Source organism: Salvelinus alpinus, chromosome 1 (assembly GCF_045679555.1).
Source record: "Salvelinus alpinus chromosome 1, SLU_Salpinus.1, whole genome shotgun sequence".
Lineage (NCBI taxonomy): Eukaryota > Metazoa > Chordata > Actinopteri > Salmoniformes > Salmonidae > Salvelinus > Salvelinus alpinus.
Genome location: NC_092086.1, coordinates 115,934,469 through 115,961,710, shown reverse-complemented (window position 1 = coordinate 115,961,710; position 27,242 = coordinate 115,934,469). Strand labels below are relative to the sequence as shown.

At 41.7% G+C, this 27,242-nt stretch overlaps 1 protein-coding gene across 1 annotated transcript in view; it reads left to right on the top strand.

Moving 5' to 3' along the window:
- Window positions 1–24,473, top strand: part of LOC139539429 (protein Hook homolog 3-like) — a 60,227-nt gene extending 35,754 nt beyond the window's left edge. Inside the window, exons 14-20 of the mRNA XM_071342383.1 lie at window positions 6,988–7,128; window positions 7,546–7,633; window positions 16,404–16,438; window positions 16,575–16,657; window positions 16,784–16,989; window positions 17,278–17,349; window positions 18,193–24,473. Of these exons, the coding sequence (XP_071198484.1) occupies window positions 6,988–7,128; window positions 7,546–7,633; window positions 16,404–16,438; window positions 16,575–16,657; window positions 16,784–16,989; window positions 17,278–17,349; window positions 18,193–18,333 (766 nt within the window). The 3' untranslated portion in view covers window positions 18,334–24,473. The remainder of the gene's footprint in view (window positions 1–6,987; window positions 7,129–7,545; window positions 7,634–16,403; window positions 16,439–16,574; window positions 16,658–16,783; window positions 16,990–17,277; window positions 17,350–18,192) is intronic.
- Window positions 24,474–27,242: the final 2,769 nt, after the last annotated feature.

Sequence of the window (27,242 nt, the reverse complement as noted above, 5' to 3'; positions counted from 1 at the left end):
CTGGTCTGGCTGGGTAATGTACTGCTCTGTAGAAGGCTGATGACTGGTCTGGCTGGGTAATGTACTGCTCTGTAGAAGGCTGATGACTGGCCTGGCTGTGTAATGTACTGCTCTGTAGAAGGCTGATGAGTGGTCTGGCTGGGTAATGTACTGCTTTGTAGAAGGCTGATGACTGGTCTGGCTGGGTAATGTACTGCTCTGTAGAAGGCTGATGACTGGTCTGGCTGGGTAATGTACTGCTCTGTAGAAGGCTGATGACTGGTCTGGCTGGGTAATGTACTGCTCTGTAGAAGGCTGATGACTGGTCTGGCTGGGTAATGTACTGCTCTGTAGAAGGCTGATGACTGGTCTGGCTGGGTAATGTACTGCTTTGTAGAAGGCTGATGAGTGGTCTGGCTGGGTAATGTACTGCTTTGTAGAAGGCTGATGACTGGCCTGGCTGGGTAATGTACTGCTCTGTAGAAGGCTGATGAGTGGTCTGGCTGGGTAATGTACTGCTTTGTAGAAGGCTGATGAGTGGCCTGGCTGGGTAATGTACTGCTCTGTAGAAGGCTGATGAGTGGTCTGGCTGGGTAATGTACTGCTCTGTAGAAGGCTGATGAGTGGCCTGGCTGGGTAATGTACTGCTCTGTAGAAGGCTGATGACTGGTCTGGCTGGGTAATGTACTGCTCTGTATAAGGCTGATGAGTGGCCTGGCTGGGTAATGTACTATGGACTGAGAGTTATGCTTGTTAATTATGTAATGTTCAGTATGTCTCCAGATCCTTCAGAGTTACATCATGGAATGACATTTCCTGCTGCTGCAGCTAGCGTTAGTGTAGCATAGCTCAGTCTAGTGGCTGGAAACACAGCTAGCGTTAGTGTAGCGTAACTCAGTCTAGTGGCTGGAAACACAGCTAGCGTTAGTGTAGCGTAGCTCAGTCTAGTGGCTGGAAACACAGCTAGCGTTAGTGTAGCGTAACTCAGTCTAGTGGCTGGAAACACAGCTAGCGTTAGTGTAGCGTAACTCAGTCTAGTGGCTGGAAACACAGCTAGCGTTAGTGTAGCATAGCTCAGTCTAGTGGCTGGAAACACAGCTAGCGTTAGTGTAGCGTAGCTCAGTCTAGTGGTTGGAAACACAGCTAGCGTTAGTGTAGCATAGCTCAGTCTAGTGACTGGAAACACAGCTAGCGTTAGCGTAGCATAGCTCAGTCTAGTGGCTGGAAACACAGCTAGCGTTAGCGTAGCATAGCTCAGTCTAGTGGCTGGAAACACAGCTAGCGTTAGTGTAGTATAGCTCGGTCTAGTGGCTGGAAACACAGCTAGCGTTAGTGTTACCGTGTTAGACAGTAACGTGTCTGTCTCTGTGTGTTACCGTGTTAAACAGTAATGTTGGTAATGTGGGTAATGTGTTAGACAGTAATGTTGGTCATGTGTTAGACAGTAATGTTGGTCATGTGTTAGACAGTAGTGTTGGTAATGTGGGTAATGTGTTGGACAGTAATGTGGGTAATGTGTTGGACAGTAATGTTGGTAATGTGTTGGACAGTAATGTTAGTAATGTGTTAAACAGTAATGTTGGTAATGTGTTGGACAGTAGTGTTGGTAATGTGGGTAATGTGTTGAACAGTAATGTTGGTAATGTGTTGGACAGTAATATTAGTAATGTATTAAACAGTAATTTTGGTAATGTGTTGGACAGTAGTGTTGGTAATGTGGGTAATGTGTCAGACAGTAGTGTTGGTAATATGTTGGACAGTAGTGTTGATAATGTGGGTAATGTGTGGACAGTAATGTTGATAATGTGTTGGACAGTAATGTTGGTAATGTGGGTAATGTGTTGGACAGTAATGTTGATAATGTGTTGGACAGTAATGTTGGTAATGTGGGTAATGTGTTGGACAGTAATGTGGGTAATGTGTTGGACAGTAATGTGTTGGACAGTAATGTTGGTAATGTGTTGGACAGTAGTGTTGGTAATGTGTTAGACAGTAATGTTGGTAATGTGGGTAATGTGTTGGACAGTAATGTTGGTAATGTGTTGGACAGTAATGTTGGTAATGTGGGTAATGTGTTGGACAGTAATGTTGGTAATGTGGGTAATGTGTTAGACAGTAGTGTTGGTCATGTGTTAGACAGTAATGTTGGTAATGTGTTAGACAGTAGTGTTGGTAATGTGTTAGACAGTAATGTTGGTAATGTGGGTAATGTGTTGGACAGTAAAGTGGGTAATGTGTTGGACAGTAATGTTGGTAATGTGTTAAACAGTAATGTTGGTAATGTGTTGGACAGTAGTGTTGGTAATGTGGGTAATGTGTTGGACAGTAATGTTGGTAATGTGTTGGACAGTAATGTTGGTAATGTGTTGGACAGTAATATTAGTAATGTGTTAAACAGTAATGTTGGTAATGTGTTGGACAGTAGTGTTGGTAATGTGGGTAATGTGTCAGACAGTAATGTTGGTAATGTGGGTAATGTGTTGGACAGTAATGTTGGTAATGTGGGTAATGTGTTAGACAGTAGTGTTGGTCATGTGTTAGACAGTAATGTTGGTAATGTGTTAGACAGTAGTGTTGGTAATGTGTTAGACAGTAATGTGGGTAATGTGTTGAACAGTAATGTGGGTAATGTGTTGGACAGTAATGTTGGTAATGTGTTAAACAGTAATGTTGGTAATGTTGGTAATGTGTTGGACTGTAGTGTTGGTAATGTGGGTAATGTGTTGGACAGTAATGTTGATAATGTGTTGGACAGTAATGTTGGTAATGTGTTGGACAGTAATATTAGTAATGTGTTAAACAGTAATGTTGGTAATGTGTTGGACAGTAGTGTTGGTAATGTGGGTAATGTGTCAGACAGTAATGTTGGTAATGTGGGTAATGTGTTAGACAGTAATGTTGGTAATGTGGGTAATGTGTTGGACAGTAATGTGGGTAATGTGTTGGACAGTAATGTTGGTAATGTGTTGGACAGTAGTCAAGTCAATCAAGTTTATTTTATATAGCCCTTCGTACATCAGCTAATATCTCGAAGTGCTGTACAGAAACCCAGCCTAAAACCCCAAACAGCAAGCAATGCAGGTGTAGAAGCACGGTGGCTAGGAAAAACTCCCTAGAAAGGCCAAAACCTAGAGAGGAACCAGGCTATGAGGGGTGGCCAGTCCTCTTCTGGCTGTGCCGGGTGGAGATTATAGCAGAACATGGCCAAGATGTTCAAAATGTTCATAAATGACAAGCATGGTCAAATAATAATCAGGAATTCTAGGGAGTTTTCTAGGGAGTTCCTAGGGGTTCCATAACCGCAGGCAGAACAGTTGAAACTGGGACAGCAGCAAGGCCAGGTGGACTGGGGACAGCAAGGAGTCATCATGCCCAGTAGTCCTGACGTATGGTCCTAGGGCTCAGGTCCTCCGAGAGAGAGAAAGAAAGAGAGAAGGAGAGAATTAGAGAGAGCATACTTAAATTCACACAGGACACTGGATAAGACAGGAGAAGTACTCCAGATATAACCAACTGGCCCTAGCCCCCCGACACAAACTACTGCAGCATAAATACTGGAGGCTGAGACAGGAGGGGTCAGGAGACACTGTGGCCCCATCCGATGATACCCCCGGACAGGGCCAAACAGGAAGGATATAACCCCACCCACTTTGCCAAAGCACAGCCCCCGCACCACTAGAGGGATACCTTCAACCACCAACTTACAATCCTGAGACAAGGCCGAGTATAGCCCCCAAAGATCTCCACCACAGCACAAACCAAGGGGGGGCGCCAACCCAGACAGGAAGATCACGTCAGTAACTCAACCCACTCAAGTGACGCACCCCTCCTAGGGACGGCATGAAAGAGCACCAGTAAGCCAGTGACTCAGCCCCTGTAATAGGGTTAGAGGCAGAGAATCCCAGTGGAGGGGAACCGGCCAGGCAGAGACAGCAAGGGCGGTTCGTTGCTCCAGAGCCTTTCCGTTCACCTTCACACTCCTGGGCCAGACTACACTCAATCATATGACCTACTGAAGAGATAAGTCTTCAGTAAAGACTTAAAGGTTGAGACCGAGTCTGCATCTCTCACATGGGTAGGCAGACCATTCCATAAAAATGGAGATCTATAGGAGAAAGCCCTGCCTCCAGCTGTTTGCTTAGAAATTCTAGGGACAATTAGGAGGCCTGCGTCTTGTGACCGTAGCGTACGTGTAGGTATGTACGGCAGGACCAACTCGGAAAGATAGGTAGGAGCAAGCCCATGTAACACTTTATAGGTTAACAGTAAAACCTTGAAATCAGCCCTTGCCTTAACAGGAAGCCAGTGTAGGGAAGCTAGCACTGGAGTAATATGATCAAATTTCTTGGTTCTAGTCAGGATTCTAGCAGCCGTATTTAGCACTAACTGAAGTTTATTTAGTGCTTTATCCGGGTAGCCGGAAAGTAGAGCATTGCAGTAGTCTAACCTAGAAGTAACAAATGCATGGATTAATTTTTCTGCATCATTTTTGGACAGAAAATTTCAGATTTTTGCAATGTTACGTAGATGGAAAAAAGCTGTCCTTGAAACAGTCTTGATATGTTCGTCAAAAGAGAGATCAGGGTCAAGAGTAACGCCGAGGTCCTTCAGTTTTATTTGAGACGACTTTACAACCATCAAGATTAATTGTCAGATTTAACAGAAGATCTCTTTGTTTCTTGGGACCGAGAACAAGCATCTCTGTTTTGTCCGAGTTTAAAAGTAGAACGTTTTCAGCCATCCACTTCCTTATGTCTGAAACACAGGCTTCTAGCGAGGGCAATTTTGGGGCTTCACCATGTTTCATTGAAATGTACAGCTGTGTGTCATCCGCATAGCAGTGAAAGTTAACATTATGTTTTCGAATAACATCCCCAAGAGGTAAAATATATAGTGAAAACAATAGTGGTCCTAAAACGGAACCTTGAGGAACACCGAAATGTACAGTTGATTTGTCAGAGGACAAACCATTCACAGAGACAAACTGATATCTTTCCGACAGATAAGATCTAAACCAGGCCAGAACTTGTCCGTGTAGACCAATTTGGGTTTCCAGTCTCTCCAAAAGAATGTGGTGATCGATGGTGTCAAAGGCAGCACTAAGGTCTAGTAGCACGAGGACAGATGCAGAGCCTCGGTCTGACGCCATTAAAAGGTCATTTACCACCTTCACAAGTGCAGTCTCAGTGCTATGATGGGGTCTAAAACCAGACTGAAGCATTTCGTATACATTGTTTGTCTTCAGGAAGGCAGTGAGTTGCTGCGCAACAGCTTTTTCTAAAATTTTTGAGAGGAATGGAAGATTCGATATAGGCCGATAGTTTTTTACATTTTCCGGGTCAAGGTTTGGCTTTTTCAAGAGAGGCTTTATTACTGCCACTTTTAGTGAGTTTGGTACACATCCGGTGGATAGAGAGCCGTTTATTATGTTCAACATAGGAGGGCCAAGCACAGGAAGCAGCTCTTTCAGTAGTTTAGTAGGAATAGGATCCAGTATGCAGCTTGAAGGTTTAGAGGCCATGATTATTTTCATCATTGTGTCAAGAGATATAGTACTGGTAATGTGGGTAATGTGTTGGACAGTAATGTGGGTAATGTGTTGGACAGTAATGTGGGTAATGTGTTAAACAGTAATGTGGGTAATGTGTTGGACAGTAGTGTTGGTAATGTGTTAGACAGTAATGTGGGTAATGTGTTAGACAGTAATGTTGGCAATGTGGGTAATGTGTTGGACAGTAGTGTTGGTAATGTGGGTAATGTGTTGGACAGTAGTGTTGATAATGTGTTAGACAGTAATGTTGGTAATGTGGGTAATGTGTTGGACAGTAATGCTGGTAATGTGTTGGACAGTAGTGTTGGTAATGTTGGTAATGTGTTAGACAGTAATGTGGGTAATGTGTTAGACAGTAATGTGGGTAATGTGTTAGACAGTAGTGTGGGTAATGTGTTAGACGGTAATGTTGGTAATGTGGGTAATGTTGGTAATGTGTTAGACAGTAGTGTTGGTAATGTGTTGGACAGTAGTGTTGGTAATGTGGGTAATGTGTTGGACAGTAGTGTTGGTAATGTTGGTAATGTGTTAGACAGTAGTGTTGGTAATGTGTTGGACAGTAGTGTTGGTAATGTGGGTAATGTGTTGGACAGTAATGTGGGTAATGTGTTGGACAGTAGTGTTGGTAATGTGTTGGACAGTAGTGTTGGTAATGTGGGTAATGTGTTGGACAGTAGTGTTGGTAATGTGTTGGACAGTAGTGTTGGTAATGTGGGTAATGTGTTGGACAGTAGTGTTGGTAATGTGTTGGACAGTAGTGTTGGTAATGTGGGTAATGTGTTGGACAGTAATGTTAGTAATGTGTTAAACAGTAATGTTGGTAATGTGGGTAATGTGTTGGACAGTAGTGTTGGTAATGTGGGTAATGTGTTGGTAATGTGGATAATGTGTTAGACAGTAATGTGTTGGTAATGTGGATAATGTGTTAGACAGTAATGTGTTGGTAATGTGGATAATGTGTTAGACAGTAATGTGTTGGTAATGTGGATAATGTGTTGGTAATGTGGATAATGTGTTAGACAGTAATGTGTTGGTAATGTGGATAATGTGTTAGACAGTAATGTGTTGGTAATGTGGATAATGTGTTAGACAGTAATGTGTTGGTCATGTGGATAATGTGTTAGACAGTAATGTGTTGGTCATGTGGATAATGTGTTGGTAATGTGGATAATGTGTTAGACAGTAATGTGTTGGTAATGTGGATAATGTGTTAGACAGTAATGTGTTGGTAATGTGGATAATGTGTTAGACGGTAATGTGTTGGTAATGTGGATAATGTGTTAGACAGTAATGTGTTGGTAATGTGGATAATGTGTTAGACGGTAATGTTGGTCATGTGGATAATGTGTTAGACGGTAATGTTGGTCATGTGGATAATGTGTTAGACAGTAATGTGTTGGTAATGTGGATAATGTGTTAGACGGTAATGTTGGTCATGTGGTGGTCCTGTGTTCCAGAGAGAGGCTGATCAGACTGCAACATGAGAACAACATGTTGAAGCTGGCCCAGGAGGGTTCTGATAATGACAAGATCGCTCTGCTGCAGAGTCTGCTGGAGGACGCTAACAGCAGGAAGAACGAACTGGAGACAGAAAACAGGTCCACACACTACATACACACACACACAACACACTACACACACACACACTACACACACACACACTACACACACACACACTATACACACACACACACACACACACACACACACTATACACATTACATACACACACTATACACACTACACTATACACACTACACTATACACACACAACACACACTATACACACACTACACACACTATACACACTGTACACACACTACACACCTACATACACACTATACACACTACACACACACACACTACATATGTTTATGTCCTTGTGAATACCTCAAATGAATTTCTATTAAAAATCCTATTTTCTCTAACCCTAGTTCTAACCCTAATTGTAACCCCCCTCCCCCCGTGCACACACACACACACACACACTGACTCATGGTGACTGTGTGTTCCAGACTGGTGAACCAGAGACTGATTGAGGGTCAGAGTCAGGTGGAGGAGCTGCAGAGGAGTCTTCAGGAACAGGGCTCCAAAGCAGAGGATGTGAGTACCACTAAACTGATCTCAGATCAGCCTATCTCGCCAGACTACCTGCTGCTGTTTATAGAGATGCCGCGGTTTATTACATTACAACGATCAGAACAACTATTTAAAGAACTGGAAACTACAGAAACTGTCATCCTGGGGGTGTTCACATTAAACTACAGAACACCCTGTCATCCTGGGGGTGTTCACATTAAACTACAGAACACCCTGTCATCCTGGGGGTGTTCACATTAACCTACAGAACACTCTGTCATCCTGGGGGTGTTCACATTAAACTACACAACGCCCTGTCATCCTGGGGGTGTTCACATTAAACTACAGAACACCCTGTCATCCTGGGGGTGTTCACATTAAACTACAGAACCCCCCACAACACCCTGTCATCCTGGGGGTGTTCACATTAAACTACAGAACCCCCCACAACACCCTGTCATCCTGGGGGTGTTCACATTAAACTACAGAACCCCCCACAACACCCTGTCATCCTGGGGGTGTTCACATTAAACTACAGAACACCCCACAACACCCTGTCATCCTGGGGGTGTTCACATTCAACTACAGAATCCCCCACAACACCCTGTCATCCTGGGGGTGTTCACATTAAACTACAGAACACCCCACAACACCATGTCATCCTGGGGGTGTTCACATTAAACTACAGAACACCCCACAACACCCTGTCATCCTGGGGGTGTTCACATTAAACTACAGAACACCCCACAACACCCTGTCATCCTGGGGGTGTTCACATTAAACTACAGAACACCCCACAACACCCTGTCATCCTGGGGGTGTTCACATTAAACTACAGAACACCCCACAACACCCTGTCATCCTGGGGGTGTTCACATTAAACTACAGAACACCCCACAACACCCTGTCATCCTGGGGGTGTTCACATTAAACTACAGAACACCCCACAACACCATGTCATCCTGGGGGTGTTCACATTCAACTACAGAACACCCCACAACACCATGTCATCCTGGGGGTGTTCACATTCAACTACAGAACACCCCACAACACCCTGTCATCCTGGGGGTGTTCACATTAAACTACAGAACACCCCACAACACCCTGTCATCCTGGGGGTGTTCACATTCAACTACAGAAACCCCCACAACACCCTGTCATCCTGGGGGTGTTCACATTAGATCCGGTGAAGGGAGCTGGCTCTTTCTGCTACGTCATGTCAGTTCATACTCTTGTCTGGCTCTTTTACCCAGAATACCTTTTTTCCCCGATGAGAAAATAAAGCAACAAGTTACTAATGTTAGTCTGTTTCATTGTCCTCATATCAACCCATAAACTGCATGGATGTGTTGTTACGTGTCACTAACATTCTAACACTCTGTGTGTGTGTGTGTGTGCGTGTGTGTGTGTGTGTGTGTTCTCGGTTGTCGTCTGTGTAACATCACTCATGTTGTAGCGTTGGAAAGGCATTGATTTACCCGGCCAACCTATCCTGGTTGAAGGTTAGAAGTCGTGTGTGTGTATAGAGCTCTCCTGATTGGATAATGGGACTGTCATCGATGACATCAGCAGGAAGAGTATTGTGTGTGTGTGACGACGTAACCGCCTCTTGTCTTTGTCTCCTCACTGCATGACCAATCTAACTGAAATGGGGCTCTCGCCCCCCCCCCCCTCTCTCTCGCCCTCTCTCTCTCTCTCTCTCTCACCCCCCTCTCTTTCTCTCTCTCTCTTGCCCCCTCCCTCTCGCCCCCCCCCCCCCCTCTGTGGGTCCCTGGTTTTGTCCTGTATTAAATCACCCATCCTCTCTCTCTAACTCTGCTTCCCCCCCCAGGTGATTGTAAGTATGGCTTGGAGATCCCAGTTAGACTCCTTCACTTCATGTGTAATAGTTTCCTTCCATTATACACTGAGTGGACAAAACATTAAGAACACCTGCTCTTTCCATGACACAGACTGACCAGGTGAATCCAGGTGAAAGCTACGATCCCTTATTGATGTCCCTTGTTTAATCCACTTTAATCAGTGTAGATGAAGGGAAGGAGACCAGTTAAAAAATGATTTTTAAGCCTTGAGACAATTCCATTCAGAGGGTGAATGGACATGACAAAAGATTTAAGTGCCTTTGAACGGAGTATGGTAGTAGGTGCCAGGCACACCGGTTTGTGTCAAGAACTGCACCGTTGCTGGGGTTTTCACTCTCAACAGTTTCCTGTGTGAATCATGAATGGTCCTCCAGCCAACTTGACACAACTGTGGGAAGCATTGGAGTCAACATGGACCAGCGTCCCTGTGGAATGCTTTCGACACCTTGTAGAGTCCCTCCCCTGATGAATTGAGGCTGTTCTGAGGGCGAAAGGGGGTGCAACTCAATGTTAGGAAGGTGTTCTTAATGTTTTGTAGACTCAGTGTAGTTAGATTAGTGGTTAAGAATTGCATTTTCAATCTATACTGACCAAAAATATAAACGCAACATGTAAAGTGTTGGTCCCACGTTTCATGAGCTGAAATAAAATATCCCAGAAATGTTCCATATGCACATAAAGCATATTTATCTCACATTTTGTGAACAAAAAGCATGATCAATACACAGATGCACCTTGTGCTGGGGACAATAACAGTTTTTATGGATTGTGCAATTGGCATGCTGACCGCTGGAATTTCCACCAGAGCTGTTGCCAGAGAATTGAATGTTAATTTCTCTACCATAAGCCGCCTCCAACTTCGTTTTAGAGATTTTGGCAATACGTCCAACAATCCTCACAACCACGTGTAACCACGCCAACCCAGGACCTCCACATCCAGCATCGTCACCTGCAGGATCGTCTGAGACCAGCCACCCAGACAGCTGATGAAACTGAGGAATATTTGTTTGTAATAAAGCCCTTTTTATGTGGGGGAAAAACGAATTCTGATTGGCTGGGCCTGGGCCTGTCTCCCCAGTGGGTGGGCCTATGCCCTCCCAGGCCCACCCAAGGCTGCACCCCCACCCAAGGTTGCACCCCTGCACCCCCACCCAAGGCTGCACCCCTGCCCAGTCAAGTGAAATCCATAGATTAGTACCTAATTAATTAATTAAAATTGACAGATTTCCTTCTATGAACTGTAACTCAGTAAAATCATTGCATTTTGCGTTTATATTTTTGTTCAGTATACATGCTGTTGATTTTAAATCAGGGTGCTACTAGTCTCTATAGAGGCTTTGTTTCCTAGCTACACACTACCACATGAGATATGAATCTTAGCTACACCTATTTCATACCACATGAGATATGAATCTTACCTCCTAGCTACACCTATTTCATACCACATGAGATATGAATCTTAGCTCCTAGCTACACCTATTTCATACCACATGAGATATGAATCTTAGCTCCTAGCTACACCTATTTCATACCACATGAGATATGAATCTTAGCTACACCTATTTCATACCACATGAGATATGAATCCTTGCTCCTAGCTACACCTATTTCATACCACATGAGATATGAATCTTAGCTCCTAGCTACACCTATTTCATACCACATGAGATATGAATCCTTGCTCCTAGCTACACCTATTTCATACCACATGAGATATGAATCTTAGCTCCTAGCTACACCTATTTCATACCACATGAGATATGAATCTTAGCTACACCTATTTCATACCACATGAGATATGAATCCTTGCTCCTAGCTACACCTATTTCATACCACATGAGATATGAATCTTAGCTCCTAGCTACACCTATTTCATACCACATGAGATATGAATCCTTGCTCCTAGCTACACCTATTTCATACCACATGAGATATGAATCTTAGCTCCTAGCTACACCTATTTCATACCACATGAGATATGAATCTTAGCTACACCTATTTCATACCACATGAGATATGAATCTTAGCTCCTAGCTACACCTATTTCATACCACATGAGATATGAATCTTAGCTCCTAGCTACACCTATTTCATACCACATGAGATATGAATCCTTGCTCCTAGCTACACCTATTTCATACCACATGAGATATGAATCCTAGCTCCTAGCTACACCTATTTCATACCACATGAGATATGAATCCTTGCTCCTAGCTACACCTATTTCATACCACATGAGATATGAATCCTTGCTCCTAGCTACACCTATTTCATACCACATGAGATATGAATCTTAGCTCCTAGCTACACCTATTTCATACCACATGAGATATGAATCCTTGCTCCTAGCTACACCTATTTCATACCACATGAGATATGAATCTTAGCTCCTAGCTACACCTATTTCATACCACATGAGATATGAATCTTAGCTCATAGCTACACCTATTTCATACCACATGAGATATGAATCCTTGCTCCTAGCTACACCTATTTCATACCACATGAGATATGAATCTTAGCTCCTAGCTACACCTATTTCATACCACATGAGATATGAATCTTAGCTACACCTATTTCATACCACATGAGATATGAATCTTAGCTCCTAGCTACACCTATTTCATACCACATGAGATATGAATCTTAGCTCCTAGCTACACCTATTTCATACCACATGAGATATGAATCTTAGCTACACCTATTTCATACCACATGAGATATGAATCCTTGCTCCTAGCTACACCTATTTCATACCACATGAGATATGAATCTTAGCTCCTAGCTACACCTATTTCATACCACATGAGATATGAATCCTTGCTCCTAGCTACACCTATTTCATACCACATGAGATATGAATCTTAGCTCCTAGCTACACCTATTTCATACCACATGAGATATGAATCTTAGCTACACCTATTTCATACCACATGAGATATGAATCCTTGCTCCTAGCTACACCTATTTCATACCACATGAGATATGAATCTTAGCTCCTAGCTACACCTATTTCATACCACATGAGATATGAATCCTTGCTCCTAGCTACACCTATTTCATACCACATGAGATATGAATCTTAGCTCCTAGCTACACCTATTTCATACCACATGAGATATGAATACTTGCTCCTAGCTACACCTATTTCATACCACATGAGATATGAATCTTAGCTCCTAGCTACACCTATTTCATACCACATGAGATATGAATCTTAGCTACACCTATTTCATACCACATGAGATATGAATCTTAGCTCCTAGCTACACCTATTTCATACCACATGAGATATGAATCTTAGCTACACCTATTTCATACCACATGAGATATGAATCTTAGCTCCTAGCTACACCTATTTCATACCACATGAGATATGAATCTTAGCTCCTAGCTACACCTATTTCATACCACATGAGATATGAATCCTTGCTCCTAGCTACACCTATTTCATACCACATGAGATATGAATCCTAGCTCCTAGCTACACCTATTTCATACCACATGAGATATGAATCCTTGCTCCTAGCTACACCTATTTCATACCACATGAGATATGAATCCTTGCTCCTAGCTACACCTATTTCATACCACATGAGATATGAATCTTAGCTCCTAGCTACACCTATTTCATACCACATGAGATATGAATCCTTGCTCCTAGCTACACCTATTTCATACCACATGAGATATGAATCTTAGCTCCTAGCTACACCTATTTCATACCACATGAGATATGAATCTTAGCTCCTAGCTACACCTATTTCATACCACATGAGATATGAATCCTTGCTCCTAGCTACACCTATTTCATACCACATGAGATATGAATCTTAGCTCCTAGCTACACCTATTTCATACCACATGAGATATGAATCTTAGCTTCTAGCTACACCTATTTCATACCACATGAGATATGAATCTTAGCTTCTAGCTACAGGTCTTATTTCATACCACATGAGATATGAATCTTAGCTCCTAGCTACACCTATTTCATACCACATGAGATATGACTCTTAGCTACAGGTCTTATTTCATACCACATGAGATATGAATCTTAGCTCCTAGCTACAGGTCTTATTTCATACCACATGAGATATGAATCTTAGCTACACCTATTTCATACCACATGAGATATGAATCTTAGCTCCTAGCTACACCTATTTCATACCACATGAGATATGAATCTTAGCTCCTAGCTACACCTATTTCATACCACATGAGATATGAATCTTAGCTCCTAGCTACACCTATTTCATACCACATGAGATATGAATCTTAGCTACACCTATTTCATACCACATGAGATATGAATCCTTGCTCCTAGCTACACCTATTTCATACCACATGAGATATGAATCCTTGCTCCTAGCTACACCTATTTCATACCACATGAGATATGAATCTTAGCTCCTAGCTACACCTATTTCATACCACATGAGATATGAATCTTAGCTACACCTATTTCATACCACATGAGATATGAATCCTTGCTCCTAGCTACACCTATTTCATACCACATGAGATATGAATCTTAGCTCCTAGCTACACCTATTTCATACCACATGAGATATGAATCCTTGCTCCTAGCTACACCTATTTCATACCACATGAGATATGAATCTTAGCTCCTAGCTACACCTATTTCATACCACATGAGATATGAATCTTAGCTACACCTATTTCATACCACATGAGATATGAATCTTAGCTCCTAGCTACACCTATTTCATACCACATGAGATATGAATCTTAGCTCCTAGCTACACCTATTTCATACCACATGAGATATGAATCCTTGCTCCTAGCTACACCTATTTCATACCACATGAGATATGAATCCTAGCTCCTAGCTACACCTATTTCATACCACATGAGATATGAATCCTTGCTCCTAGCTACACCTATTTCATACCACATGAGATATGAATCCTTGCTCCTAGCTACACCTATTTCATACCACATGAGATATGAATCTTAGCTCCTAGCTACACCTATTTCATACCACATGAGATATGAATCCTTGCTCCTAGCTACACCTATTTCATACCACATGAGATATGAATCTTAGCTCCTAGCTACACCTATTTCATACCACATGAGATATGAATCTTAGCTTCTAGCTACACCTATTTCATACCACATGAGATATGAATCTTAGCTTCTAGCTACAGGTCTTATTTCATACCACATGAGATATGAATCTTAGCTCCTAGCTACACCTATTTCATACCACATGAGATATGACTCTTAGCTACAGGTCTTATTTCATACCACATGAGATATGAATCTTAGCTCCTAGCTACAGGTCTTATTTCATACCACATGAGATATGAATCTTAGCTACACCTATTTCATACCACATGAGATATGAATCTTAGCTCCTAGCTACACCTATTTCATACCACATGAGATATGAATCTTAGCTCCTAGCTACACCTATTTCATACCACATTAGATATGAATCTTAGCTCCTAGCTACACCTATTTCATACCACATGAGATATGAATCTTAGCTACACCTATTTCATACCACATGAGATATGAATCCTTGCTCCTAGCTACACCTATTTCATACCACATGAGATATGAATCTTAGCTCCTAGCTACACCTATTTCATACCACATGAGATATGAATCCTTGCTCCTAGCTACACCTATTTCATACCACATGAGATATGAATCTTAGCTCCTAGCTACACCTATTTCATACCACATGAGATATGAATCTTAGCTACACCTATTTCATACCACATGAGATATGAATCCTTGCTCCTAGCTACACCTATTTCATACCACATGAGATATGAATCTTAGCTCCTAGCTACACCTATTTCATACCACATGAGATATGAATCCTTGCTCCTAGCTACACCTATTTCATACCACATGAGATATGAATCTTAGCTCCTAGCTACACCTATTTCATACCACATGAGATATGAATCTTAGCTACACCTATTTCATACCACATGAGATATGAATCTTAGCTCCTAGCTACACCTATTTCATACCACATGAGATATGAATCTTAGCTCCTAGCTACACCTATTTCATACCACATGAGATATGAATCCTTGCTCCTAGCTACACCTATTTCATACCACATGAGATATGAATCCTAGCTCCTAGCTACACCTATTTCATACCACATGAGATATGAATCCTTGCTCCTAGCTACACCTATTTCATACCACATGAGATATGAATCCTTGCTCCTAGCTACACCTATTTCATACCACATGAGATATGAATCTTAGCTCCTAGCTACACCTATTTCATACCACATGAGATATGAATCTTAGCTTCTAGCTACACCTATTTCATACCACATGAGATATGAATCTTAGCTCCTAGCTACACCTATTTCATACCACATGAGATATGAATCCTTGCTCCTAGCTACACCTATTTCATACCACATGAGATATGAATCTTAGCTCCTAGCTACACCTATTTCATACCACATGAGATATGAATCTTAGCTTCTAGCTACACCTATTTCATACCACATGAGATATGAATCTTAGCTCCTAGCTACAGGTCTTATTTCATACCACATGAGATATGAATCCTAGCTCCTAGCTACAGGTCTTATTTCATACCACATGAGATATGAATCTTAGCTCCTAAATCATTCATGGCGTATTTCGAACTTGGAAGTCCAATTTCCAGTTCACCTTTTCATTTAATTTTAGGGAAATAAAAAATAAACAGAAAGTCAATATACCAACATCAAATATGTGTATCGCTCCATAATTCCGAGCGTTACAGTATTGCACTGTGTCTCAATGTGTTAGCATGTCGAGTCAGCACAGCGTAGGCCGAATGTACGTGACATCGTTGGTGCTTTTACAACGCCCTCTGGTGGACAGCCAAGGAAGTCTCTCGTCTTGATGAAATCATAACCAAACTTTTTTTATTTTTTTTAGTCAATCATTCTGAAGAAGAAGAATGATGTACACATGTAAGTAGTCATTTAACTATTTGTTCAATTACGCTTGAAAGTTTTTAAAAGTTTGGTCAGATTGATATTATTTATTTTTTTACACTGTAAGGGATGACCCTGACTTGTCTGTTACTGATGTTGTGTTCTCTAAAAGGGAGAAGTTACGGGAAGTGAACAGTGAACTGCAGAAGAAGAGTGCGTACATCGATGACTTGGAGCCCAAATACACATCTAGCTGTAAGTTTAAACATCTATTATCGTTGTATAAAATATAGAATATACACAAATTAGACTTAGCAGAGATGCTTTTATCCATAGTGACTTAGTTGTTAGTCTTAACTATTGTGCTGATTCTCCTTCCAGACCAGAAAGTGGAGGAGCTAGAGGAAGCACTGAAGAAGAAGGATGAAGACATGAAGCAGATGGAGGACAGATATAAGAAGTACCTGGAGAAGGCGAAGAGTGTTATCCGGACCCTGGACCCTAAACAGAACCAGGGCTCAGCACCAGAGGTCCAGGCCTTGAAGAACCAGCTGCAGGAGAAGGAGAGGATGCTGCACTCTCTGGAGGTACCAAGGGGCTGGTGTAGGGTGTAGGGGTTAGGGTGTAGGGGTTGAACTGGGTTTAGGGTGAGGGTAAGGGTTAGGTCCAGGCCCTGAAGAACCAGCTACAGGATACTTCACATGGGGGTTGGGTTTGAGAAAGGGGTAGGGTTAAGATTAGGGTGGGTGTAGGGGTTAGAGAGAGAGAGAGAGAGATAATATAATATAATACCACAACTTTACTACATTTATCTTCTCAGTCAGACTCAACCCGTTTTACTAACCTACTGTTCCTCTGTTGATCTCCCTCTACAGAAAGACTACGACAAGACCAAGGCCCAGAGAGACCAGGAGGAGAAACTCATAGTGTCTGCCTGGTACAGCATGGTCAGTGTTGTATTGAACCAGCACAATATTTAACCAATGAGGCCCGAGGGGGTGTGGTATATGGCCAATATATCACGGCTAAGGGCTGTTCTTTGGCACAATGCAACGCCCTTAGCCGTGGTATATTGGTCATATACCACAAACCCCTGCGGTGTCTTATTGCTATATTATAAACTGGTTACCAACGTAATTAGAGCAGTAAAAATACATGTTTTGTTCATACCCGTGGTAGACAGTCTGATATGAATGCCAATCAGCATTCAGGGCTCAAACCACCCAGTTTATAATACATTATATTAGTCATTTCATACACTAGAGGGCGCTGTAGGATTTCCTATGTCACTTCTAATGAAAACTCCATCCAGATTAAAAACAAGGAGTAGTGGGTGCTGTCTGGCTTCAGTGTGTATTTTGTTGAGGAGTAGTGGTGCTGTCTGGCTTCAGTGTGTATTTTGTTGAGGAGTAGTGGTGCTGTCTGGCTTCAGTGTGTATTTTGTTGAGGAGTAGTGGTGCTGTCTGGCTTCAGTGTGTATTTTGTTGAGGAGTAGTGGTGCTGTCTGGCTTCAGTGTGTATTTTGTTGAGGAGTAGTGGTGCTGTCTGGCTTCAGTGTGTATTTTGTTGAGGAGTAGTGGTGCTGTCTGGCTTCAGTGTGTATTTTGTTGAGGAGTAGTGGTGCTGTCTGGCTTCAGTGTGTATTTTGTTGAGGAGTAGTGGTGCTGTCTTCAGCGATTGTGAGTGAAACATTTGAAGAAATGTCCCACAGCAGACGCAGGGGATTGAACCATCAATTCCTTTCATGAATATCTGTCTTAATGAAGCCACCGTGTCTGTCCCCCCCTCAGGGCATGGCTCTCCAGAAGAAGGCAGCAGAGGACCGTCTGGCCAGTACGGGTTCAGGACAGTCCTTCCTGGCCCGCCAGAGACAGGCTACCAGCACACGCCGCTCCTACCCCGGACACGTACAGCCTACCACCGCCAGGTAGACACGGCACCATGACCCCTTCCTGACCCTTCACCCTGACTCCTGACCCTCCAGGTCGACACAGCACCATGACCCCTACGTGACCCTTCACCCTGACTCCTGACCCTCCAGGTCGACACAGCACCATGACCCCTACGTGACCCTTCACCCTGACTCCTGACCCTCCAGGCCAGGTCGACACGGCACCATGACCCCTACGTGACCCTTCACCCTGAGTCCTGACCCTCCAGACCAGGTAGACACGGCAACAACTGACCCCAGCCCCGGAACCCTTCAGTTATCCACCAGACAGACAGACGCTACTCTGTAACGGGCGTCTGCTTTGCCAAGCAATCCAGACAGTTCAGGATGGATTAAACCTCTCCTGTACCGTTCCGCTGTTCTGTCCTCTTCAGTCCTTCAGCTCAGGATGGATGAGTTGGTCTACCTGGCTCTTTAACTGACAGTATTATTATTATGCACATTTCTCTAAAACATGTTACTGTTCTGTTCCCGTTCTGTCAGGAATCCTCTATCTAAAAACTGTTTTCACATTTCTCTAAAACATGTTACTGTTCTGTCAGGAATCCTCTATCTAATAACTGTTTTCACATTTCTCTAAAACATGTTACTGTTCTGTCAGGAATCCTCTATCTAATAACTGTTTTCACATTTCTCTAAAACATGTTACTGTTCTGTCAGGAATCCTCTATCTAATAACTGTTTTCACATTTCTCTAAAACATGTTACTGTTCTGTCAGGAATCCTCTATCTAATAACTGTTTTCACATTTCTCTAAAACATGTTACTGTTCTGTCAGGAATCCTCTATCTAATAACTGTTTTCACATTTCTCTAAAACATGTTACTGTTCTGTCAGGAATCCTCTATCTAAAAACTGTTTTCACATTTCTCTAAAACATGTTACTGTTCTGTCAGGAATCCTCTATCTAATAACTGTTTTCACATTTCTCTAAAACATGTTACTGTTCTGTCAGGAATCCTCTATCTAAAAACTGTTTTCACATTTCTCTAAAACATGTTACTGTTCTGTCAGGAATCCTCTATCTAAAAACTGTTTTCACATTTCTCTAAAACATGTTACTGTTCTGTCAGGAATCCTCTATCTAAAAACTGTTTTCACATTTCTCTAAAACATGTTACTGTTCTGTCAGGAATCCTCTATCTAATAACTGTTTTCACATTTCTCTAAAACATGTTACTGTTCTGTCAGGAATCCTCTATCTAATAACTGTTTTCACATTTCTCTAAAACATGTTACTGTTCTGTCAGGAATCCTCTATCTAATAACTGTTTTCACATTTCTCTAAAACATGTTACTGTTCTGTCAGGAATCCTCTATCTAATAACTGTTTTCACATTTCTCTAAAACATGTTACTGTTCTGTCAGGAATCCTCTATCTAATAACTGTTTTCACATTTCTCTAAAACATGTTACTGTTCTGTCAGGAATCCTCTATCTAATAACTGTTTTCACATTTCTCTAAAACATGTTACTGTTCTGTCAGGAATCCTCTATCTAATAACTGTTTTCACATTTCTCTAAAACATGTTACTGTTCTGTCAGGAATCCTCTATCTAATAACTGTTTTCACATTTCTCTAAAACATGTTACTGTTCTGTCAGGAATCCTCTATCTAATAACTGTTTTCACATTTCTCTAAAACATGTTACTGTTCTGTCAGGAATCCTCTATCTAAAAACTGTTTTCACATTTCTCTAAAACATGTTACTGTTCTGTCAGGAATCCTCTATCTAATAACTGTTTTCACATTTCTCTAAAACATGTTACTGTTCTGTCAGGAATCCTCTATCTAATAACTGTTTTCACATTTCTCTAAAACATGTTACTGTTCTGTCAGGAATCCTCTATCTAATAACTGTTTTCACATTTCTCTAAAACATGTTACTGTTCTGTCAGGAATCCTCTATCTAATAACTGTTTTCACATTTCTCTAAAACATGTTACTGTTCTGTCAGGAATCCTCTATCTAATAACTGTTTTCACATTTCTCTAAAACATGTTACTGTTCTGTCAGGAATCCTCTATCTAAAAACTGTTTTCACATTTCTCTAAAACATGTTACTGTTCTGTCAGGAATCCTCTATCTAAAAACTGTTTTCACATTTCTTTTGTAACACAATGTTGTGAGCAGAGATGCACTTTTCACAAATTGGTAGTGGATTGATGTTTTGTTAAATCGTTCTAAAATCGGAGGATATTTTCGTATCTTGATGTTTACAGAACGTGATGTAATGACATGCAGCCAGTGACTGTCGGGACATGTTTAGTAACAGAGGAGGGACATGGTATGTCTCTGAGTTGGTCTCTTTAGTTGTCCCGGTACCTTTTTATATGTGTTCAGTAACTCTGAGTGTGCGTTCCGTTTGTCTGTGTTCGATAGTCTTGTTATTGCCTGTAGTGGGAGATTTCAAAGGTTAGTTGTATAGGGACCTCTCTAGCCTGTTGGCAGTGTATTTAGCTGTAGAATATATTCCACAAGTGTCCCGGGTGTTTTAGACAAGGCCTTTCTTCATCATCATCATCATCATCAGAAATGTTAACAGTAGAAAGTTTCCTATTTCTAATTGACTGTTTTCTAAATCAACCATTTTTAATTGGCTGAATTATTTAATGATCCTGAAATAAGGCGAGCACCGTCTTCCCCTCTGTAGTCCGCTCAGCCAGCGGTCATTATTGATTATTGAACCAGCGATTTACTGATCAAGCGTCTCTCCCCCGTGTCCTCCTGCGTTGATCAATCATCTCTCTCCCCGTGTCCTCCTGCATTGATCAAGCATCTCTCTCCCCGTGTCCTCCTGCGTTGATCAAGCATCTCTTTCCCCGTGTCCTCCTGCATTGATCAAGCATCTCTCTCCCCGTGTCCTCCTGCGTTGATCAAGCATCTCTCTCCCCGTGTCCTCCTGCGTTGATCAAGCATCTCTCTCCCCGTGTCCTCCTGCGTTGTTTGAGGGGAATTCCAAACGGCTCTTTCCTCTTTTGTCCTATGACCATGTGAGAACAGTTCTGCTGTGTGAACGAAACAGTCCTTCGTTCATGTTTCAGTGTGTAGTGTACCAGTTGCTTTCTAAACGCTAGTGTCCATATTTTAAGCAGTGGACTTAAGTCAGTGGTCATATCTGACGATATCTAACAGATGGAAATTGTAATTTTGAACGTATCGAAAGGGTCTGAAATACAAAACACATGAACTCGTAAAAGAACCACTGCTGCCTCGAGGAGATGGATTATAACACATGAAGTTGATCTTCGAGTTTAGCGTGGGGGCGTATTTCCCGTTCTCACTCACTGTGCTACGCCTTTACGTCTCTGATGCAACGTGGGGCGTCGTGTCGTACTTGAAAAGGAGTTTAACTGTCTGACATGGTGTCTGTCCAATGAAACGAGCAGTAGGTTACCAACGGGTTGGACCGTGTACTGTTTACTTGACTACTGTTGTGATTTAGTAGAACGTAGACGGACTTCATACTAGGAACGTTAGAATCTCCTGATTTTGATTTCATTTTCATACAATCTGAATATCTGTTTATCAGCCACTGATGTCATTGTAAAAAAGGGTTTTGGGGAGGGTGTCATGTTTTAAAGTGATATACGAGACGTTTTAACGTGATGTATGACGTTTTAACGTGACATAAAAGAGATTGTTGTTGACGTGTTCTGACAACTCTGCACCCTCATGGTTTTGTCTTGACCTTTAACCTTTTGGATGTGGAAATATTTTCTTAACATTTTACAACTGCCATTTTAAAAACAAGATTTGTAATTTTTTTTAAATTCACTGTTAAGGAAAATTCATATTAAAAAGGGGCAGAATGTGGTCTGGGTTTGCTGCCTCCTGCTCTGCTGAGCAGTGTCTCTGTACAGTCATCTCTTACCATCATAACATGGTGTCAGAAGTGAATCAACTTCATCAAATATTAACAACCAAGTTCATCCAATATAAGACCGGAACATCGTTAAGAGTCGACACGAGAGAATATCTGACAGAAAATAATAATATTCCATGAGTTTTGTCAGTTGATTTTTTTGTGACGAAAAATAATCTAAAAGCTCTGTCTCTCTCACTCATCATTCGAGCGGCGCCGTTGCTATGGATACTAACAGGGAGAGAGCACGTGGAGCAGAAGAAGGACATAGCAGGGCCAGAGATGAGCAGCTAACAGAGAAAGTTATTTCTGATTTTGGGTTAGGACAAATGATAAAATGAAAGAAAAAATATTTGTTTTTCGGTTAGGGATTTTTTTTTATTAACGATCCCAATTTTGTTTTAACGTTCACAACCCTACTTTGCTAGTTCATTAATCGTTTCATCCTCCTACCTATCATGTTGAAACCTTCAACGTGTTAAACGACTTTACTGTCCTGTCTCTGACTGCTCATATTGTCTCTGACTGCTCATATTGTCTCTGTCCTCTCTCTGACTGCTCATTGTCTCTGTCCTGTCTTTGACTGCTCATATTGTCTCTGTCCTCTCTCTGACTGCTCATATTGTCTCTGACACTACCAGACACAACAGCCTCTAATGGGGTTGGGGAGCTGGGGCTGCTAGGAAGTCTCTCTCTCTAAATGGTAGAGTAGTGGGAGAAGTCTCTCTCTCTAAATGGTAGCGCCCGTGGACAAACAGGCAGCAAGTCAACAAGGATGTTATGAAGGTGTTTAAAAGGGCTTTTACCTCAAGTGTTAGTGTAAAACCAGGAGGAGACAGCTTAGTATTGTAGTATTGTAGTTGATCCTGATTCTGTTGTCTCTTTTTAATTCAAGTTTTCACATAATAACAAAAATATATTTGTCCCATCTTATGCAACTGATGAACTTTTTATGACTCTTCTTGTGTGAAAGACTGGTGTCCTGACGTGTGTTGATATGATTGGTAGGGCAACGTGTCTCTTAACTGTCTGTCCTGTTTGGTTTTTTGCATGTCTCCCGATGAACGTAGAACTGCCCCGCAGTATCCCAAATGGAACACTATTCCCTACTTAGTGCACTACTTTAGACCAGATCCCTATGGGCCCTATATAGGGAATAGGGTGCAGTTTGGAACTAGTTAGTTTCATTAATCATGACACAGGAGCTCTGGGGAAAATGATGGTAACACTTTACTTCAAGCCTTATAATGCTTCATAACTGTTTATAAGCACCTATAAGAGTATTATCTTGTCTCTTTATGTCAACTGACTCAAACGGCTGGTATTTCATCCGTTATGAGATGAGACATTATAATAGGGTCATATGCTTATGACATTGCATTATAATGCATTATAACCTCTGGTGTTAAGTAAAGTGGTACTGAAGTTACGACAGTTTTTTTCACTACCGTCCATGATAATGGGTCTATTAACTCCTACCGGTTCTACACTGGTCCCACATCAGCTAGTCTCCTAGCCTGGTCCCACATCAGCTAGTCTCCTAGCCTGGTCCCACATCAGTTAGTCTCCTAGCCTGGTCCCACATCAGTTAGTCTCCTAGCCTGGTCCCACATCAGCTAGTCTCCTAGCCTGGTCCCACATCAGTTAGTCTCATAGCCTGGTCCCACATCAGTTAGTCTCCTAGCCTGGTCCCACATCAGTTAGTCTCCTAGCCTGGTCCCACATCAGTTAGTCTCCTAGCCTGGTCCCACATCGGTTTGTGCAGTCTTGACAGGGAAACCGGAACTTTGGGACAATAAACCTTTTATAGCCTGGTTAAACCAGTCTGAATGTTTCAAACAATGGTGATCAGCGTTCCAGTATGGTTTAACCAGGCTATAATAAACTTCTAGGAGAAAATATTTGTTTAAAAATAACAATAATAACTGAGGCTTTTCAGTCAGAACTTATCAGCAGGTTTTATGGTTAATGTATTTTTATTCATAGGAAGAAAACTTATTTTACATTAACTGAATTACCAAATAACATTTTCCATTTTCCATGTGTTTATATTGATGTTTGTATACAATATGTACACACTGTATGGGAGAAACAAACAGTGGAATGAGGAAGTCCGAGGTCATTTGAGAAGAGAACATGATATTTTAAAATCAGATGGATTTCATAGTTTCCTGTCCTTGTAAAACTTGTTGATTTAAAATGTGAACATGTACAGCGGGTGAGGACGTTGTAATAAAGATTGTATAAAACTAAATTCACCTGTTTCTCTGAGTCTTTTTATAAAAAGCCATATTCACGTTTCCTAACCATTCTTTCCCCCCAAATGTTGTAAGACCTTTTTCTAAGCCACTGATTGTGTTGTGCCATCGTCTATGGGAGAAAGACGGTCAAACACTTCCTTTCCCCCCCCCCCCCTCCCTCTCTCTGTTTTAACATTGTAATTCTCACATGCTGAGAGAGAGTTGGCCTTCATCTGCTTCCCACCTTGATACGGAACATACTACTGCGGTTTACTGGAGGTAACAATACAAACAGAACTGCCTGCTTGGTGCTCCTGTCCTGACCGAGAATGGCTTTCAAATGGCACCTTTGGACACACTGGAGCCGGGAGGGGAGGTTTTGGTTGGGCAAGGAGTGGTGTGAAGGAATGTCTTCACAGGTTCCCTGGGAAATGAGCTGAGGTTGGAGTATAGAGTCTCCTAGACAGACATCGCTCTGTATGTAACACTGGGACTGGGGCCCCTTTTTCTAGGAATATCCTCTGGACCAAAGTTCCACAAGGTGTTGTATCAGGGTCATTAGACAAGGTGTTGTTTCAGGTCATTAGACAAGGTGTTGTTTCAGGTCATTAGACAAGGTGTTGTTTCAGGGTCAGAGATAATTACACCCCTGTGATAATCTGAAGTAGAGTGCCAGAGATAATTACACCCCTGTGATAATCTGAAGTAGAGGGCCAGGGATAATTACACCCCTGTGATAATCTGAAGTAGAGGGCCAGGGATAATTACACCCCTGTGATAATCTGAAGTACCCAAAAGAGCCACTAGTTGTCATCTGATAAAATTCCATAAAATCCTTGAAAGTTACCAACATTCTGGTACTTTACTGGTAAACTTGGATAGTTTCCAGTAATATATCCTCCCTTTCTTACCCTAATTGTAACAGTGTGTGGGAGAATATCTTTACAGGAGGATCCATTGAAATGTCTCCTGTCATCCTGAAGTCAACCACATGAAACCGGACTTCCTGTAATGGGAAGGGTTTGATTGCCTTGGAAATGAATCGGTGAACTTGCAGATGGACAATCATATCATCCGTAGCTGTCCTTACCAACCACATCCAAAGCATTTTTATTTCACCATCCGCATAAACCGTAGCCTTCAGATTGAAACGACTGTTTCATCTCCCTGACATGGCAGACGGCTTGGTATGTATGAGGTCCAAAGCGATACATTTCCACAAAATGGCGCCAATATGTTCCGGATTAAAAAGTTCCTTGGAAAAGACTAGCTAGCTAGCTGTCCAATTCATTTGGAGATGTGTTGTGTTTGGCCTAAATACAAGAGACCACCAGGTTGTACAGAACAAATAGCTGTTCTCCTGTGGGGAGTCCTGTTCAGTTCTGGGTTATGTTCATGACTACATGTTAGAGAGGACTGTTGACATTGAAACAAAGAGTAATCCGTAACAGTCACTAGTGTGTTTTGGTAGAGTCCTTCCCCAAGGATTCCCCTTGGAGCGTTTAATCAAAGTATTGGCACAAAAACAATTCTCTTGGAAGGTTAGACATAGGTTTAATTATTCTCGTGTTTCTCTCCACTTGACACAGACGTCACTTCAACGTTTAGTTTTGACTTACATTTCGTTGAGTTGTCAACTAACGTGAATTCAACATGAAATCAATGAAAAATGTCAACATGTCATTGTACTGAGGTTAAAAGTAAAAAATAAAAAAATGAATTCCCTTACATTGATGACTTTTTGCATTGTCACCAGATAATATTTTATATACGTGGAAATAATGTGTATTCAACCTGTTTTTTCTCATTGGGTCTTGCATATTATCCATCCAGAATTCCTCCATCTTGTTCTCAATGTGTTTGTAATGTTCACGGAAAACGTTTGTTCTTTCTTTGAAGTCTGTTTATTAACAATTATGACCAACTAAACTTCCAGTAAGAAGACTGAAAATAGCTGTTCACGGGTTCCTTCCTTCCTTCCTTCCTTTCGTAGGCTGTGTATAACATCATCAGCCTATGATTCAACCCCATCTGATCCACCAGATGTTTACTGTGCTAAAAACGTGTCTTAGATCAGTGGAACCCTTAGCTCAGCGATAAGATTTGTCGTGTGATTGGAAAAAGCAGAACTATCTAAAGAGTTGATTGTGTTCTGAGCCGTGATGTCATCATGGCGTTACCATACCATCTGATGATGAGAGGACTGACAGAGATATTACCACTGCCAAACTCAATAAAGTCAACATCATAGATCTCCTCTTGTGTTGACACACACACACGCATGCACACACATACAGTTGGTTATTAATATACTTGAGGACCTTTTGGGGACCAACAATTGATTCCCATTCAACATCCTGTTCGCCGTAAACACTCATTCTAACCCCTAACCCTGAACTTAACCCTCATTCTAACCCTAACCCTGAACTTAACCCTCATTCTAACCCATTACCCTGAACTTAACCCTCATTCTAACCCTAACCCTGAACTTAACCCTCATTCTAACCCTAACCCTGAACTTAACCCTCATTCTAACCCCTAACCCTGAACTTAACCCTCATTCTAACCCTAACCCTGAACTTAACCCTCATTCTAACCCATTACCCTGAACTTAACCCTCATTCTAACCCTAACCCTGAACTTAACCCTCATTCTAACCCATTACCCTGAACCTAACCCTCATTCTAACCCATAACCCTGAACCTACCCCTCATTCTAACCCATTACCCTGAACCTAACCCTCATTCTAACCATAAATATTCTTTTTTTATATATATATATTC